Source organism: Drosophila busckii, chromosome X, assembly GCF_011750605.1.
Source record: "Drosophila busckii strain San Diego stock center, stock number 13000-0081.31 chromosome X, ASM1175060v1, whole genome shotgun sequence".
NCBI classification, from domain to species: domain Eukaryota; kingdom Metazoa; phylum Arthropoda; class Insecta; order Diptera; family Drosophilidae; genus Drosophila; species Drosophila busckii.
The window spans coordinates 20,802,911-20,819,053 of record NC_046608.1 but is presented as its reverse complement, the minus strand read 5'-3'; the positions used below and the strand labels follow the sequence as shown (position 1 = coordinate 20,819,053).

Below are 16,143 nucleotides of genomic sequence, written 5' to 3'. Positions count from 1 at the left end.
CAGTGGTGGCGAACTCGCTTTTTCCGCTAAGTGTTGGCTTTTTTATGTTAGCTCTCTGTTGAGCAAATGGTAGCTCACTGTTAGTGTTAAGCAAATGTTACCTCCCGGCTACTGTTGGCGCCAACTTTGTTTACATTTTGTGCTCTTCCAAAATTTGAAACTGCATCTCAACAGGCCTTGATTTTTGTAACATCAACTTTAAGTTAGTTGCTTTTAATATTTTAGCGTTAGCGGACAAAAAAGTAAAACTTTACATTTTTGTAAATTTACACATGCGTTGATTTTTATTTCGCATAACACATACACATTAACGCATAAAACACTTTCACTTTCTATTTTACACTTCAAGTGAAACAATAATAAAAATACAAAAAACTGAATTTTTACAATTTACAACCGAATAATTCAATGAACTTTGCCGACCACAAAGTTTCTACATTCTCCCCGTGCTAAGCAAACAAGAAATAATTTAATTCAATTATATTTCAATATGAAACATATCAAATCCACGCCATATCAGCGCAACGCTAAGTTGCAACCCTACGATAATCTTGATATTGATGTTGAGAATGCACGCAAAGCAGTCGAACGTAAGTTGAACTACTTATCCGAATCCAATTACATAGCGAATTCCTCGCGCGCCTTAAGACGTCGTTCCCAACGCTCAAGCGAGGGTATCCTAGCACCGGGAGTACATCATCGACGCAAGCACAACGCCAAAAAGATGTCTCAGTTAAAGCCAAAGGATGACTTATCGCATATAACGCGCGAGAAGAATGTGGGCTTGAAAGGTGAGTGGTGAACAGTGGGCGGCGGGGCAATATAGATTCATTAAAATTAAGTCTAATTAAAAAGAAATATTACTTAAATGATTTAAGTAATAAATGAAAGCAATATTGTTGTTTTATCAATTATAATCTAAAGAGGTTAATAAATGTTGTTTATAAATTTATGCATTGTATATAAAAACAAATTATCTATGTTATAACTTTTTATTTATGTTTTTACAGCCTTCTTCCAATCGCCGCGGCGCAACGGCCTCTCGCCACGCGATCTCTTTCCTGACGACGAGGACGAAATCAAATACGATCGCTCACTGGCCGGCCAAGCGCAAGATCAATTCGATCAGAATCAAAATATTGCTAATTCGAATCAACGCAGTCAGATGAGCATTAAGCACATACATAAGCCCACCTATAGCTGCAGCTCATGCGGCGCCATCTTTCACATTAAATCACTGCTGGGAGCCCATCGACGCACCCATGACGACGACTTCAAGGTGCGTTTCCGCACTCGCCGCCCACGTGAGGACATCAGCGCTGCATTGACGTCAGCAGCCATCGCCGCCAGTGGCAAGCAGTGCAAATTCTGTGATCGCGTATTCGACCTGGAGCGTGCGTTACGCATACACCAGATGTGCCATTGCAACAAAATAACGCCGCAGCAGCGACGCAAGCTGGGCTTCACCGATTTGGCGCATGAGAAGAAAAATGCGCCGCTGCCAACATTCCAGCGCCTCCCCAAAGGCGTGCAGCCCTCGCTGCCCAGCATCAATGTACCCGATCCGAATATGCCGTATGTCGCGCTTGGTCCGGCTGCCCTCAAAATGATCGAACAGGAGCAACAGCAAAAGTCCAAGCGTCGCAATACTAAGTACATTGTGAAGGCGGCTGGACCCATGGGGCGTTGGCGCTAGCCTGTGCAACAACTACCAACCAACAGCAGTATAACAAGAATTAAACCAACAAAGAGCGCGTAATTGCATTGCAGTCGGAGCCACAATTTTTGAATATTGGCGTTGAAGTGAACAGTTTGCCTGCCGCACAAGCAAAAGAAAAAAAAAATGAGCTAAAACAATTTGTCAAACAAATTGAAAACCAAATTTTAGTGACAAAAAAAAAACATCATCAACTAAAACTAAATACATACATGTCTCTAATAATCGTTGAATGCAAATGCATTTTTGTAAAATAATTCAATTGCAATTTATTAACAGTGGCCAACTGTGAATAGTGAGACGGCAGCTGCTTCCCTGAATATTATTGAAAACTTGAGTAATTATAATGAGCTTAAAATGGGAATAATTAAAGGCGTTTATTGTTGTATTGAGCATGAAGAAGTGAATCGGAATTCAACGCTCTAGGCAGGAATATCTTATGTTACACATATTTACTCACAATTACATTTATGTAAAAATAAATTTCATTAAAAAATACTATACACACACACACAATCACACACACACTTAATAAATTTACATTCGCACCCAGCAGCTGTTTTTAAGCTAATTTTAAGTTAAAACCGCAAACAGCTGTCCGTTAAGCGCGACTTCAGGGCTTGCTCTTGCTTTTATCGTCAATAATAATGCTTTAGACTCGCACACACGCACGCACACACACACACACACACACAAATGCAATTTTAAACAGCTACGGTTTGCTAGTTTCATTTTCACAAGCTTCGTTTTTTGCAAGCTTCATTAGCTCTCCGCCAAATTAAACCAAATTGAGAGCTTAGCGCAATTCTCTCTCTCTCTCTCTCTCCCTCTCTCGCTCTGTATACATATGTAATGTTTATGTTTGCTTTGCTGAGATTTTCTATCACTTTTGATAAAGCACAGTTAGGTAGTTAATGAAAAATTAATAATAAAGCAGAATAACACACACACACACACACATACACACACATAGTGTGTACACATGTTCATATATACGCAAAAGCTAACACACTTAAAAATTGCTTGCAGGAAAAAACAAATGGAATTGAAACAGAGTTGTAATGAGGCATCAAAAGCTGCCGCTAGGTATCAGTCGTAGTTTAACGCGACAGGTGCTAACAGTTAGTTAGTTTAGCTTCTTTTCAAAGGCGGCGCGACGCTTCAAGTTACTCTCACTATTACGCACACACCTCTCTCCGTCTCACCTTCTTACTTTGCATTGCCAAAATTCCTTTATATTTTTTGCAAGTTTTTAAACGCGGTTTTTTTTTCATTTATGCTTTGTTCTTATGCCAAAAGGTTTAATGCATGTACGTGTTATATTTTTATAATATATATTTTCAAGTGCAACGCTTAAAGTGTAAACATGAAGTAAGTGCCAAGTGTACTAATTCTTTACGTTTTTTTTTCTTTTATAAGAACGTCAATGAAACGCCAAATTTGAAAGTCTAAACAAGGCAAAACAGCTTAATCAGTGTTATTTCTACAATAATTTTATACCCATTCAATTACCATAAATTCTTTACAACTATATACATATGTATGTAGATATGTACATATGTATGCACATCAACAATCAACCTCACGAACATTCAAAGTGTCAAGATTTTGTTTCGCATGAATTCAATTATATAATTATTAATTTATTTATTATTATTACTTCGCTTGACCTTTCTGTTTAAGGCCCAATAATTTCTGGTGTAGCGAACTAGAAATAGTTTGCTGTATAATTGAAAACTTTGTGCATCGTCGACTCTTTATAATCAAAGTGCAGCTTCTTGCTACATCATATTTATATGGAAAGTTTATAAAATATCTGTACATACATAGGCTTAAAGCCGTTGACAGTTTATTAACAATTTGGGGTAGGGAGTCTAATAAAAATATCCTGGCAGTATCGAACACATGTCTTGGGGGATTTTTCTAAGCTTCCATACTAATTAATTATATTAAATTAAATCTTTTGATTTATGTTTTTGCACTGGAATTTCCAAGTTACAACGTACAACTTACGTGTAGTATTAATGACTGTTCAATTTGCTGATTCAATTTTTATTATACTACCAATTAGTGAGCGTATAATTGAAAGTTTTGTCTGCCTGCGCATTTTCTATTCGTATTACTATTATTATGTTTTCTTTTTTTTTTTTTTTTTGATATCTGAGAGGCAACAGATTTATATTGCTTTTTTCTGTGTTGCTGATAGTAACACCTTCAACTTTTTATCGCAGCCTGTCAAAATATTTGCAATTAGGCAGTTTTATATACATATTGCGTATCTTGATGGTATTGTTAAGAACTTTGTAGATGTATATGGAGCAGTAATTAAATTTACAACACAAACTGGGTGCAGGGATAAGCAGCTGTCAATTAAAAAACAATTTTTATGGATATTAACTTAGATTAGATTATGAAAATCAAACATTCTTTGAAAAAACTTTGTTTTTATCATTATATGATGGCGACTAGAAGAGTGGCTTATAAAAAATGTTGCATGCTAACGGTTCCATAAATAAATGCCTAAATAGCGATTTGATTCTTAAATTATGTGCTATAAACAATTTCCTACACATTCTGATAAACACGCGACTCAAACTATTTGATTTTGTTTTTTATTTACTTTGGAATATTTTCTTACCTTATCATTGATTCTGTAGCAATAACTACTTCATTTATTACAATTTTATTATGATTAGAAGGTTTTTTCTTCGCTTCTTACTTTAAGTAAGTCAATCAAAGCGAACTGCCCTGATAAGCAAAAATCTCTAGTATGTATGAAATTTACAACTATGTCGTATTTTCCATATCTTTATTAAGTAGTTACATGTTTAATGATAAACATAAACAAAACAGTAACTTATTGCAGTATATTGTTAAATTTTTATGTTTATGTTTATGTACAATGAAAAAGTTTTCAGAGTTCATTTTCATTTAGGCTGCACATTAATTTAATTGAATAACTAGAAAAATAAAACCCAGCACTGTGCTGAAATCATAGAAAAACATTTAATAAGCGAACTCAATAATTAAATAAGCATAGATAATTCAATTGAAAATATATATTTAGTATGTATTTTAGTTAACTGTCGAGTCAATGGCCTTAGTTGCTAGTACTCCCCACCTTTAGTTATTATATTATACTTTGTATAATTATTAAGCCTGCTAATAAATAAATTTATATGTATTGTACAGACATACACATATATATTTATATATGCCCAGCAGATACTCGACGTAGCTTGGCATTAAAGATTCGATAGCTGATAAATGAAAAAGTTTGTAACCCTATCGTAGTCTGGATCAAGAGTAAATTTATAGCGCTGTATATACACAAAGATTACCACAAGCTGCTTGTATACTTTCTCATAAATACCCCAATATCTATAGATTCTATGACTAGACTTTGTACTCAGTTTTTTAAACTGATATATAAAAATCATTGTTGGAAATTTGTTTTTTGTAATTTATTGTTGAACATTGTTGAGAGGCTTCTGTTTGTCTTTTCTTTTAATCTCTAGATTGTAAATCTCTTAAGATGTATTAAAACTAAATTTTTTTGACATATGCGACATCAGGTATTAGTTAAGATCTAAAACTCAATAGGCTTTGAATCTGCGCAGTTAAGTATATGTTTTTAGCTTAGCATAACTATTCAATTAGTTGGTAATTTAAGTACTCAATTTATGCATGGAGCTGTTAACATTTGATGGTGGTGGTTTTCTGCTAATCACAGCTCATGTGTGTATGTTATTTATGTTGATAAGACGTCAATCTGAACGGCAGGTTTTAATTGTATTTTTAGAGTACTAGTCTCAGTAATTGTTTTTTAGTGGAGTACTAATCTCAGATGAGTTCTGGAGATTACTCCAGACAGTGGAATTCTTATATACGATATTTATTTTTTAAAAGTCATTCTTGGAACTTGAAAGTCATTCTACAGCTTTTACTTGTAGTTTTAATATGAATGTGAACGCTTTATCAAAAATAAAACTATTATAAAAGTGTTGAAAATATTTGTTGTAACATACATTAACATTATGTTCTTAATATAATTTTTAAATGCTTGTAATGGAAACAGAATAACAGTCAAAATTCGATAAGCATTCATTTTGAAATTTTGTTTACCCAGTAGGCTTGGAAAAAGTTTGCAGTTTATTACTAAAGGGTATTTGTGTGCTTTTGGACGCGTTTCGAGCGTAGGGAATTTTCTTTTGAGCTGAAAGGGACCGGCAATATATAACTTTCAATTCAATAATATTCATGTATGTATGTATACACATATTTATAAAATGCATTTACAGATTGATTTTCAATAAGCGGACCATTCTATGGCTGCTGGTGGCCGTCCTAATGGTCACAGGTCTAACGCTTGGACTGGTTTTCGGGCTCCGCTCGCATGAGACGCGCTACATCAGCGGCGCCGTTGTGTCCAACGGGATTGGTTGTGCCGACATTGGTGGCAACGTTTTGGAAGATGGCGGCTCTGCAGTCGACGCAGCCATTGCCACTCTTCTCTGCGAGGGCATAATGCTGCCACAATCGATGGGCATAGGCGGTGGATTTGTGGCCACCATTTATACGCGAAATTCGCGTAAAGTTGAAACATTGATAGCACGTGAATCGGCACCTACAGCGGCGCACAAGGATATGTTCGTGGGACAAAAGGAAGTGACCGGCGCTCGAGCAGCGGCAGTGCCTGGCGAAATATTGGGCTACTGGGAAATGCATCAGAAATATGGCAAGTTGCCCTGGAAGCGGCTGTTCCAACCTGCTATTAAGCTTGCGCGCGATGGACATGTAGTCTCGCGTTATTTGGCCGCTGCCATAAAATCCAAGTTGAAGCAGATCCAAAACGATGCGGCACTCTCGGATATGTTTCTCGATGCACAGGGTCAGCCCGTTAAGGAGAACGACTATATAAAGCGCGTCGCTTTTGCGGATACGTTGGAGCGCATTGCTGACAATGGTGCTGATGAGCTTTACAATGGTGGCGAAACGGCTAGAAAGATGGTCGAGGATGTTAAGGCTCTCGGAGGTATTATAACAATCGATGATCTCAAGAACTATAAGTACGTAATATCCAAAAGTATATAAATAGTGAACTATCTGATACTATACTATTTAACAGAGTGCGCTGGGAGAGCGATGGCCACATTTCGGCCAAAGTAACTGGTGGCTATACGCTGTATACCACACCATTACCATCAAGTGGCCCCTTGCTGGCTTTTATGTTGAACATTCTTTCCGATTTGTATACGACAAACGAGGCAGTTTACTGGCAACGTGTGGTTGAAGCTTTTAAGCATGGCTATGGACAGCGCTCCAATTTGGGAGACTATGAGAACGATCCAGAGACTGGACACGCCATAAAGGCGCAGCTGGAAAAGATGCTGGGAAAGGAGCTGGTGCAGAGTGTGCGCGCCTTAATACATGATAATAGCACATCACAGGATTTTGTGTACTATGGAGCTAACTTTACCGTCGAGCCAGATCATGGCACAGCGCACATGAGCGTATTGGCGCCAAATGGCGATGCAATTTCAATAACCAGCACCATAAATACATAGTAAGCTTGCCTTTCTTTTCATTTGTTCTATCGATAATATGAATCCTCTTTTAGCTTTGGCTGCAAGGTGGGCTCGAAGCAAACAGGTATTATATTGAACGATGAAATGGACGATTTCTCCACACCGGGAGTAGTGAATGCCTTTGGTGTGCCCTCTTCACCGGCGAACTATATATTTCCTAGTAAGCGTCCTATGTCATCAATGAGTCCAGTTGTTGTTGTTGATCCGGAGGGGAATGTACGTTTATTGGTTGGTGCTGCAGGCGGTACTAAGATAACAACCAGCGTCGCTGGGGTACGTAACCTTGATTCCACTAAATGCACACATATGTGTTATTCATTAATATTAATATATATATCTCTTGTAGGTCATTATAAAATACTTAATACTTGGCGAAACCATGTCGCATGCTGTGAATGATCCACGCTTACATCATCAGCTCATACCTATGCGTGTTGACTATGAGGCAAATCTGAAGAGCTCAATTGTATCGCAACTTAAATTAGCTGGCCACGTAGTGCAACAGCAACCAGGTGACTCTGGTTTTGCAGCTGTTACGGCCATAGGCGTTAAGGGTGAACCGGAACCATTCTATGATGGGCGTCGTGTGGGCAGCGTTTTTACAATGACTTCCACCAAGAAGATTAAAAATTAATTATGTATTAGTTTAACTGCCGTATCGGTGGTTTATATTGTTGCATTTAATGCCTGATGGACGATTTTGTCATTTTAATTTATTGAACTTTTCTAGGCTCCACATCGACATGCCATTCAAATTTAATGTAAATACAACTAGCTCATGCAATTTATCTACATAGCATATTGGTATACATATGTATATACAATACTATCTTTATAGATATACTATATATAGATATAATTGCATCATTTGGAATTTATTTACTCTGTCAATTAAATTTTACAGTTTTGTAATTCTGCAAATAAACAATTTGTAAACCTATACACATCTGTTTTATTTTATCAGCTCCGCTGTGCTACGCAATAAATATTTACGTAAAGCTATTTGAATTTCAGTTACCGCGCAATGGCATAACAGTTTGCTTTACAGTGCTGCTCGCTGTTAAGCAAATACAGCCGCTGTTAGTCTGTGCGATAGTTAGCTGCTCGATTGCATGTTATCGGTAGCTTACTTCACTGCCTTTTTTGTTTACGTTTACACAGCAGCCTTTTTTTTGCATTGTAATTGCAAACGGTGCGTACGCGCAACTTGCCCGAGTAATTGTGAAACTTGCTTGACTAATTATTATTAAACTGTAAACGCATTGTGTGACTATTAAAGTGTATTTACGACTATAACGTTTATTTCACGACATCGGCGATTACCTTTCGATCGTCGTTTTCTTAACAGCAGCTTACTTGGCTCTTGGTCAAATACACCGATTCCCATACACTTACTTAGCCACAGATACAAACACACACACACACACACACGCACACACTCGCATACGTAAAGAATTCAACGTCATAGTTTAAAGCAAAAACTAAAAAATATTTTTCTGGCTGCTGTGGCCCCGTGTCTTGACTAATTATTTTCTGTGTGTGGCATTTGCTTGCGATTCTCTTGCTTGGCGGTAACGCTTTACATTGAAGTCGCTGCTGTTGCGGCTGACACGTCAACGAATCTAGAATTTTAGGTAACAAATACAGTATTAAAACAATAAGTTGTTGAGATGCGTGTGAGTAACATACGCAGCGGACGCATTTGTCGCATGGCCCTTTGCTTGCTGGTCATATTGCCGTTGTTATATCTATTGGCCAACTGGAGCGATCATCATAAGCGTGTGCAGGAGGCATATCATTCCCGCTTTGGCGGACCCAAATTCAGTCATCAGCGGCTCGAAAGTCGGCCACGTGAAGTGCCCAAGCTGGTGGAGGGTATGCATTATAAAATTAATACATATGTATAGATAATCCATCATAATTAACCAACTATAGGTTTGGGCAATTTCGAGCCCAAAGATCTAAAGCCACGTCACGGTCCTGGTGAGAATGGTGATGGGCATGTGCTGTCGCCGGATAAAAAGAATGTGGCAGACGCTTCGGAAATGGAGTACGGCATGAATATCGCTTGCTCCGATGAAATATCTATGCATCGTTCTGTGCGCGACACACGTCTGGAGGAATGCAAGCACTGGGATTATCCCTATGATTTGCCCACAACGAGTGTCATTATTGTATTCCATAACGAAGGCTTCTCCGTTCTCATGCGCACGGTGCACTCCGTTATTGATCGCTCACCGAAGCATGTGCTCCACGAAATTATTCTCGTGGATGACTACTCTGATAAGGAGAATCTGCGTACTAAACTGGATGACTATGTGCAGCAGTTCAAGGGTCTTGTGAAGATTATACGCAACAAGGAACGCGAGGGCTTGATACGCACACGCTCCAGAGGGGCTATGGAGGCCACAGGTGAGTGCTTCAATAACTCAAATCAATAACAATAACAAAATATTGACTATGCCCAGGATAAATAGCAAAAATTAATAATATTTAAAAGAACTGATTAATAGCTCTACTATAGAGATGTGTATAAAATAATCATTTTGTCATACTGTTAAAATTATATGATATATTTATCTTTCAGGCGAGGTTATAGTATTTTTGGATGCCCATTGCGAAGTGAATCTCAATTGGCTGCCACCATTATTGGCGCCCATATATCGCGATCGCACTGTTATGACTGTGCCCATCATAGATGGAATTGATCACAAAACATTCGAATATCGACCAGTATACGGCAGCGATAATCATTTTCGTGGCATTTTTGAGTGGGGCATGTTGTACAAGGAGAACGAAGTGCCACGTCGCGAGCAGCGTCGGCGCGCTCACAACTCGGAGCCGTATCGCAGTCCCACGCATGCAGGTGGACTCTTTGCCATTAATCGCGAGTATTTCCTCGAGCTAGGCGCCTACGATCCAGGTCTGCTCGTGTGGGGCGGCGAGAACTTTGAGCTGAGCTTCAAAATCTGGCAATGTGGCGGCAGCATTGAATGGGTACCCTGTTCACGCGTTGGCCATGTTTATCGTGGCTTTATGCCCTACAACTTTGGCAAGCTGGCCAACAAAAAGAAGGGTCCATTGATAACCATCAACTACAAGCGGGTTATAGAAACTTGGTTTGACGATACGCACAAGGAGTTCTTCTATACGCGAGAGCCCCTAGCGCGTTATTTGGACATGGGCGACATAAGCGAACAGCTCGCACTCAAGAAGCGGCTCAACTGCAAATCATTCCAATGGTTTATGGATAATATAGCCTATGATGTAGTAGATAAATTTCCCGCGTTGCCAGCGAATCTGCATTGGGGCGAACTGCGCTCTGTGGCATCTGATGGCTGCTTGGACTCCATGGGACATCAGCCGCCTGCTATAATGGGTCTATCCTATTGCCATGGCGGTGGTAATAATCAGCTGGTGCGTCTCAATGCTGTGGGCCAGCTGGGCGTGGGTGAACGCTGCGTTGAGGCAGATCGCCAGGGCATCAAGTTGGCTGTTTGTCGCTTGGGCACCGTCGATGGACCCTGGAACTACAACGAGCATACCAAACATTTGCTCCATCGTGTGCATAAGAAATGCATGGCCCTGCATCCATCAACGCAGCAACTAAGCCTGGCTCACTGTGATGTGAATGATGGCTACCAGAAGTGGCTATTCAAGGAAATTCGTCCGCATTGGTAGATGTGTTACCAGCAGTAACTAATGCAAATGGTTTCAGCGAGCATGTTTTTTTTTAGACGAAATGAACATTTTTAGCGTAAATGCAGTAATGTAAACAAAATTTAGACATGGCATTGTTGTTGGTTTTGTCACGTGTATATTTTGGTAAAAAGAAAACAAAAATATGTAGTTAGCGCTGTTGAATTGTTTTTTTTTCAGCTCAGCATAATACATATACATATACATATATATATATTTGTGATTTTATACATGATATTAGGCATTGTTATCATGGCAACCAAAATTTTTACTCAACTTACTGTTTTATGCATTTAAACTAGTTTGAGCTTCACAAATTTAACAATTCAACAGCCGCTGCTGTTGTTAGAGCAGTGCACATGCATGAGTTTGAGTGAGAGCGCGATAGCGAGTCTGATGTGTGTGTTTATCTCATGTGCAATATATATGTCTATAAAATAACTGAAACTCGCAAAATTGTTGCCAGTTTGCTTCACAACTTTTAACGTATTTATTAATGATCCTATGAACATAAACAAATATTCTAATTTCGACATTTGCTGCCACATTCCAAAACTTTGTATTTTATATTATTTTAATGTTTTATGCACATGCATTTTGCTCGCAGTTGTCGTCATTGTCTGGTTTTTTGAACGATCTATTCTGTGTAAAATAAGTTCGTAATGAATAATATTATATACATACATATATATAATATATATACATACATACCTACATATAAATGTAACTCTAGAGTTATAAGTCTGAGTAAAAAAGCAAAACTTAGTAATAAAACAGTTTTTAAATAAACAAAGAGATTTTTTAATTAAATTAAATTATGATTTTTAAAAAGAATTGCTCATAAACTGTAGCGGAACAGCCCCTTGCCTAGAGTGTAAAAACTTGTTGCTTCATGAATTTCGAAATGAATAAATAAATACGCGATTTAATTTTAAATATTCACATTTCTTAACTCAATATCTAAATATGTGCATCGGCAACTTCGAACATTGCCTTTTTGCTGACGCATAAAAACCTTTTCTGTAAACAATTATCAATCCACTTAATCTTGATTTATGATTGAGCCTGTCCAGTTCGCTCAGAGCTCTTGGTAGAAATGCTTATCAATACACTTACCTGTTCAACATACTATGTGTGTGTGTATTTTTTCCATTCAATCATTAACTCCCATTCCATCTGCAATTAGAAAATTGAAACTCTCAATATGTGTCGTTTAATTGACTCAAATGGGCTGGGCCCTTGGTGTACATCTAATCAATCATTTTAGTAATTGAAGCATATAATAGGAGTATTTGATATTTATGCAAAGGTTTGCTTTAGGATTTACACATTAAAAAAAAATTTGAGTTTATAATATATGTATATTTTACACTTCAATAAAAACATAAGAGATATAATATATTCAAAATGCGGTGTAATACCTTTTTTCTTAAGTATTAAAGGTGTTAAATATTGGTGAAGTATACTGTTTTTGAAGTTTTTCTTTGCTGATTGTGATTGTAAATTGTTTGTTGCTTTGATAAGCATCACAGGTAGAACGCAAACTTGGGAGAAACTTCAATCGAAAGACAAGACAAGTCGATAGTGAGTATATATGATAATGGACATTATGGCGCGAGAAGCATTCAACTTTGAGCGCTTTTAACAATCGGTAGTAAAATCAAGAACAGTGTTAACAATATTATGTGCAGGATACATATTTTGTGTTTCTTAGTGGCCTGCCTGTGGGGTCAGTGGACAAAGGCGGGTATACTGGTGGCAAACGATACGCAGGTGTATATGGCACAGCAGCCTGGTTTTAAATTGGAACCACTGATGCGGCAAGATCAAGCTGTAGCACGCGATAGTTCGTATAAAGTTCGCTATGTTCTAGGTGGCTATGTGCAGGGTAAGTTAGCAAATATCGAGTTCAAATTTCTTGTAAACAAAAACGGTTTCTTACTGTCAGGCGCAAAGCTAGTGGCCCGAAGCGTTGAGTACTTTAACCACTTAAGCCCACAGGATATAAGCGTGCAAATCAATTATCCTGAATCAGGCATTGGATCGAACGTTACCTACGTGGAGATTCTATGCACGCAGAATAATAATGAGGGTGGAGCTTATTTGGTAGCAGGTGGAATTGGTGAGCGTCTTGTGTCTGTCATAATAGAGGCCAAGCACACTCAAAACTTTAACTATCAGGCCAAGTACCATGGGCTGCCTTAGCAGCAAATTCACACCATACTTTTGTTGTTCTTCTTCCTCTTCTAAGCCGACTGTAGTAGCGCTATTTATTAATGAAATATATGTATCTTTAATAATGCTGTCGAGTGCATGCTATAAATTGCGTTTTGCTCACGCGCTTCCCACTTCAGTTGCTGCTTAAGGTTCATAAATTGTGCCTTGAGCGTTATGACGCTTAGTACCCTAACTTGGCCCCTTGGCGCTAGCAAGTGCGCATAGAGCTGGCCCCGCACGCGATCGGAAATGTTAGTTGGTTACTGTACCAAGTTGAAGGCGACATTGCTGGGGCTTTCCTTTATAAAATTGTGACACATATTATAGTAATTATAAAAAATTTATCAGCTTCGAGGAATTAAAAGTTTTTATTTACTAGTTGTGTTAGCGCCATCTTTTGTTCGGCGTTGTAAATAATTAAACTAGAAAATCTTTTCACTAAAAAGGATTTTGTTTCAAAATTTATACAAATTTTAATATTGCTTTGAAATTATAACATATTTCATATGAAAAAATACACGCCTATTTTTAAATAGCTTTTTTTTATCAAGATTGGCATACATTTGTTGCAACAATTTCCAAAAATTTATGGCCAACAGACATGTGATTGACGTCTAAAAATAGTACTTGATCACATAGCTTTAATTGAAGCGGGTCAAAATTCAGCGAATTATGACGCCTTTACACCCGCCAATAAAATCAAGATTGTGCATGAAAACAAGCTTTTGGGAATCGTCAAGCTCTCAGAAATTAATTTTCTAGAAATAAGTATGAGCATGATATGTAGTATATCCATAATCAAGTTGTTTGTTTAGGAATTCTGTATAAACAACATAGTTTCAGATAATAATAACGGTTTGCCACTGGCATAAAGGCAAAAGAGGAGAGGAAGAGAGAGAGAGAGAGAGAGAGAGAGAGAGAGAGCGATATTGTTAGATATTGTTTACAAAAAAGTAAGTACAACTAACTAACGTCCTAAACTTTTTATGGAAATATTGCTTATAAATGATCCAACCAATACAAATCGGCACAACTGCTAATGAAATAAGCTCAAATGCTCGTCTTCTGTTGATTTCATGCAGGCGCATGCGACTAATAATTTTTAATAACATACAATTTTTAATTACCGATAACAATGGCAATAGCATCAGCAAACTACGCACAAATTAAAGCAAACAAATACGTATGAAGTGGCGGAAGTAAACTAATATAAAAGAAAACAAACAAAATGCATATGATGCATTTGCACAGGTCGCATGATCTTTCGATAATAAAAAAAGCAAAGCAATCAATATCAAACTCGAAATTGGCGCTGCGTGCGTTTAATTAGTTGGTAGCAATGTTTTTTTTTTTCAGAATGTCTAAATATATTAATTGCTATTTATAGTAACTGAACAATTGATTAAAGCTTAAGCCCAACGAGTTAAGCAGTTTTAATAAGGCATGTGTGTGTGTGTGTCTGTACTGAGCTTATCGTTCAGTTGTTGTCATATAGAATATATCAACAAATACATATACGCCACGCTGCGTCTTATCTAACGCTGACCGCCGATAAGAGCTTGAGACTGAGACTGAGACTGAGACGTTGGCATATAAAAGCAAACGTGGCTGACAGGCAATGCACAAAACAGTCGACAACTCGATTGCACACGGTCTACAAGAATATAAAAAAATTAGAAAGCAACTATCAAACAATATCAATTTAAGAACAAAACTTTAAACTTGCGGGCACAAGTAATATATATAAATTTATATATATATATAGAGATATTTTTTTTTTGTTTTGAATATGTGGCAAGTGCTGTTTGCCTCGCTAATGCTGCACGCTTGCGTAGCGGCTGCCCCTAGCCTACAGCCAATACAATTAGCCGCCGTACAGGAGACGCTGCAACGTGCCAGCGATTTGGATACATCAGCTATAACGTCGGTAACGGATGAAGAACGGTTTTGTACGCTAAATCCCACAGTAGAGCTCATAGAGTTGAAAAAAGTAAAACATGCCAAGGGAAATATGGTTTTTAGTGCAAATGATCGCATACAAGGTACGAGAGAAGAAGAAGCTACAACTTTAATTGTGAATAACCATTCTATATTTTTGCTTTTAAGGGGATAAACTTTTGGTGAATAACTATGACGATGAAAGCTTTACCACTGCCGTGGATATTGAAGTGCAGCTCAAATATACCTCAGCCAGTGGCAACACTTTGACCAGCATTGAAATCTATGTGGATGCCTCTGCTGGCGATGCAAACGCATATTTGGTTGGTGGCGGCATTGGCAAGAACACAGCGCATATTCTATTGGCTTGCAATCAAACACGCACCTTTAGCTATGAGGCTTACTTCTATGGTTACTAATTGTGCACAATTAGTATTTATAATAAACAACATGCAACACATACAACACATTTACCTTGCAACTGAACTGTGATCAACCCATACATGCCACATGCGCCTCCTGAGCCGTCAAGTATTATAGCGCTAGTACAATTAAATTTTTGTTTTCTTTTTTAAAACCAAAACAAAAGCAAAAAAAGAATCTTGATTTGAAATCAATAACATACATTGGTACTTCAGCTTTTTTTATACGTCCTCTTATCAGGCAGCGCAATTGTTTTGCTTGCAAATGCCCGAAGTACATATGTACATATGTGTGTGTGTGTGTGTACATGTATGTACCGTACATGTGATATATGCAAGTATGGAGCTTGGAAAAAATTGTTTATTGCAGACATTTTAGGCCTAAAATTGTATTAATCTTTAATATAAAGTAGAAAAATGTACAGTTATTTTAAGCAGTAAATTTTATATTTTGCACATCTTTGATTTTTCCCTTAAATGCGAATGCAGCAGCGCCGCTAATTGAATCATTTATTGTTTACATATTATTTTTTATCACTCTTTTGATTTCCGCTCTCTCTCT

General features: G+C 37.6%; 5 protein-coding genes across 8 annotated transcripts; all 5 read left to right on the top strand.

The window, feature by feature from the left end:
* The first annotated feature begins 276 nt into the window (after nt 1-276).
* LOC108605812 lies at nt 277-2,162 on the top strand. The gene is made up of 2 exons (XM_017995618.1): nt 277-791; nt 1,011-2,162. Exons 1-2 carry the CDS (start codon nt 491-493, stop codon nt 1,694-1,696), a joined length of 987 nt encoding a protein of 328 aa, XP_017851107.1. The 5' UTR covers nt 277-490; the 3' UTR covers nt 1,697-2,162.
* A 659-nt stretch (nt 2,163-2,821) lies between these two features.
* Nucleotides 2,822-8,124, top strand: LOC108605612 (scoloptoxin SSD14). 4 transcript variants are annotated; one of them, XM_017995390.1, is made up of 5 exons: nt 2,822-3,088; nt 6,019-6,786; nt 6,846-7,283; nt 7,338-7,578; nt 7,652-8,124. In XM_017995390.1, the coding sequence occupies exons 1-5, from the start codon at nt 3,084-3,086 to the stop codon at nt 7,937-7,939; spliced, it is 1,740 nt and encodes a 579-aa protein (XP_017850879.1). In that variant the 5' UTR covers nt 2,822-3,083; the 3' UTR covers nt 7,940-8,124. The 4 variants fall into 4 exon arrangements, with proteins under 4 accessions (XP_017850879.1, XP_017850880.1, XP_017850881.1 ...); XM_017995391.1 differs by lacking the exon at nt 2,822-3,088 and adding an exon at nt 5,845-5,983 and having other exon boundaries at nt 6,035-6,786; XM_017995392.1 differs by lacking the exon at nt 2,822-3,088 and adding an exon at nt 5,846-5,979 and having other exon boundaries at nt 6,035-6,786.
* Nucleotides 8,125-8,479: 355 nt separating this feature from the next.
* On the top strand, nt 8,480-11,147 carry LOC108607192 (N-acetylgalactosaminyltransferase 7). Its single transcript, XM_017997851.1, has 3 exons — nt 8,480-9,180; nt 9,241-9,717; nt 9,893-11,147. Exons 1-3 carry the CDS (start codon nt 8,976-8,978, stop codon nt 10,984-10,986), a joined length of 1,776 nt encoding a protein of 591 aa, XP_017853340.1. The 5' UTR covers nt 8,480-8,975; the 3' UTR covers nt 10,987-11,147.
* Nucleotides 11,148-12,548: 1,401 nt separating this feature from the next.
* On the top strand, nt 12,549-13,310 carry LOC108606582. Its single transcript, XM_017996808.1, has 3 exons — nt 12,549-12,588; nt 12,719-12,892; nt 12,953-13,310. Coding segments are annotated over exons 1-3 (432 nt in total). The 5' UTR covers nt 12,549-12,587; the 3' UTR covers nt 13,210-13,310.
* A 1,536-nt stretch (nt 13,311-14,846) lies between these two features.
* Nucleotides 14,847-15,776, top strand: LOC108606581. The gene is made up of 2 exons (XM_017996807.1): nt 14,847-15,263; nt 15,328-15,776. The coding sequence occupies exons 1-2, from the start codon at nt 15,011-15,013 to the stop codon at nt 15,576-15,578; spliced, it is 504 nt and encodes a 167-aa protein (XP_017852296.1). The 5' UTR covers nt 14,847-15,010; the 3' UTR covers nt 15,579-15,776.
* The last annotated feature ends 367 nt before the right edge of the window (nt 15,777-16,143 follow it).

Coding starts and splice junctions, on each gene's coding strand:
- LOC108605812 (XM_017995618.1), top strand. CDS start 491: ATGAAACATATCAAATCCACGCCATATCAGCGCAACGCTAAGTTGCAA. Junction 792..1,010: donor GAAGAATGTGGGCTTGAAAG/GTGAGTGGTGAA, acceptor ATGTTTTTACAG/CCTTCTTCCAATCGCCGCGG.
- LOC108605612 (XM_017995390.1), top strand. Junction 6,787..6,845: donor GATGATCTCAAGAACTATAA/GTACGTAATATC, acceptor ACTATTTAACAG/AGTGCGCTGGGAGAGCGATG. Junction 7,284..7,337: donor ACCAGCACCATAAATACATA/GTAAGCTTGCCT, acceptor ATCCTCTTTTAG/CTTTGGCTGCAAGGTGGGCT.
- LOC108607192 (XM_017997851.1), top strand. CDS start 8,976: ATGCGTGTGAGTAACATACGCAGCGGACGCATTTGTCGCATGGCCCTT. Junction 9,181..9,240: donor AGTGCCCAAGCTGGTGGAGG/GTATGCATTATA, acceptor AACCAACTATAG/GTTTGGGCAATTTCGAGCCC. Junction 9,718..9,892: donor AGGGGCTATGGAGGCCACAG/GTGAGTGCTTCA, acceptor TTTATCTTTCAG/GCGAGGTTATAGTATTTTTG.
- LOC108606582 (XM_017996808.1), top strand. Junction 12,893..12,952: donor TCTAGGTGGCTATGTGCAGG/GTAAGTTAGCAA, acceptor TCTTACTGTCAG/GCGCAAAGCTAGTGGCCCGA.
- LOC108606581 (XM_017996807.1), top strand. CDS start 15,011: ATGTGGCAAGTGCTGTTTGCCTCGCTAATGCTGCACGCTTGCGTAGCG. Junction 15,264..15,327: donor TGCAAATGATCGCATACAAG/GTACGAGAGAAG, acceptor TTTGCTTTTAAG/GGGATAAACTTTTGGTGAAT.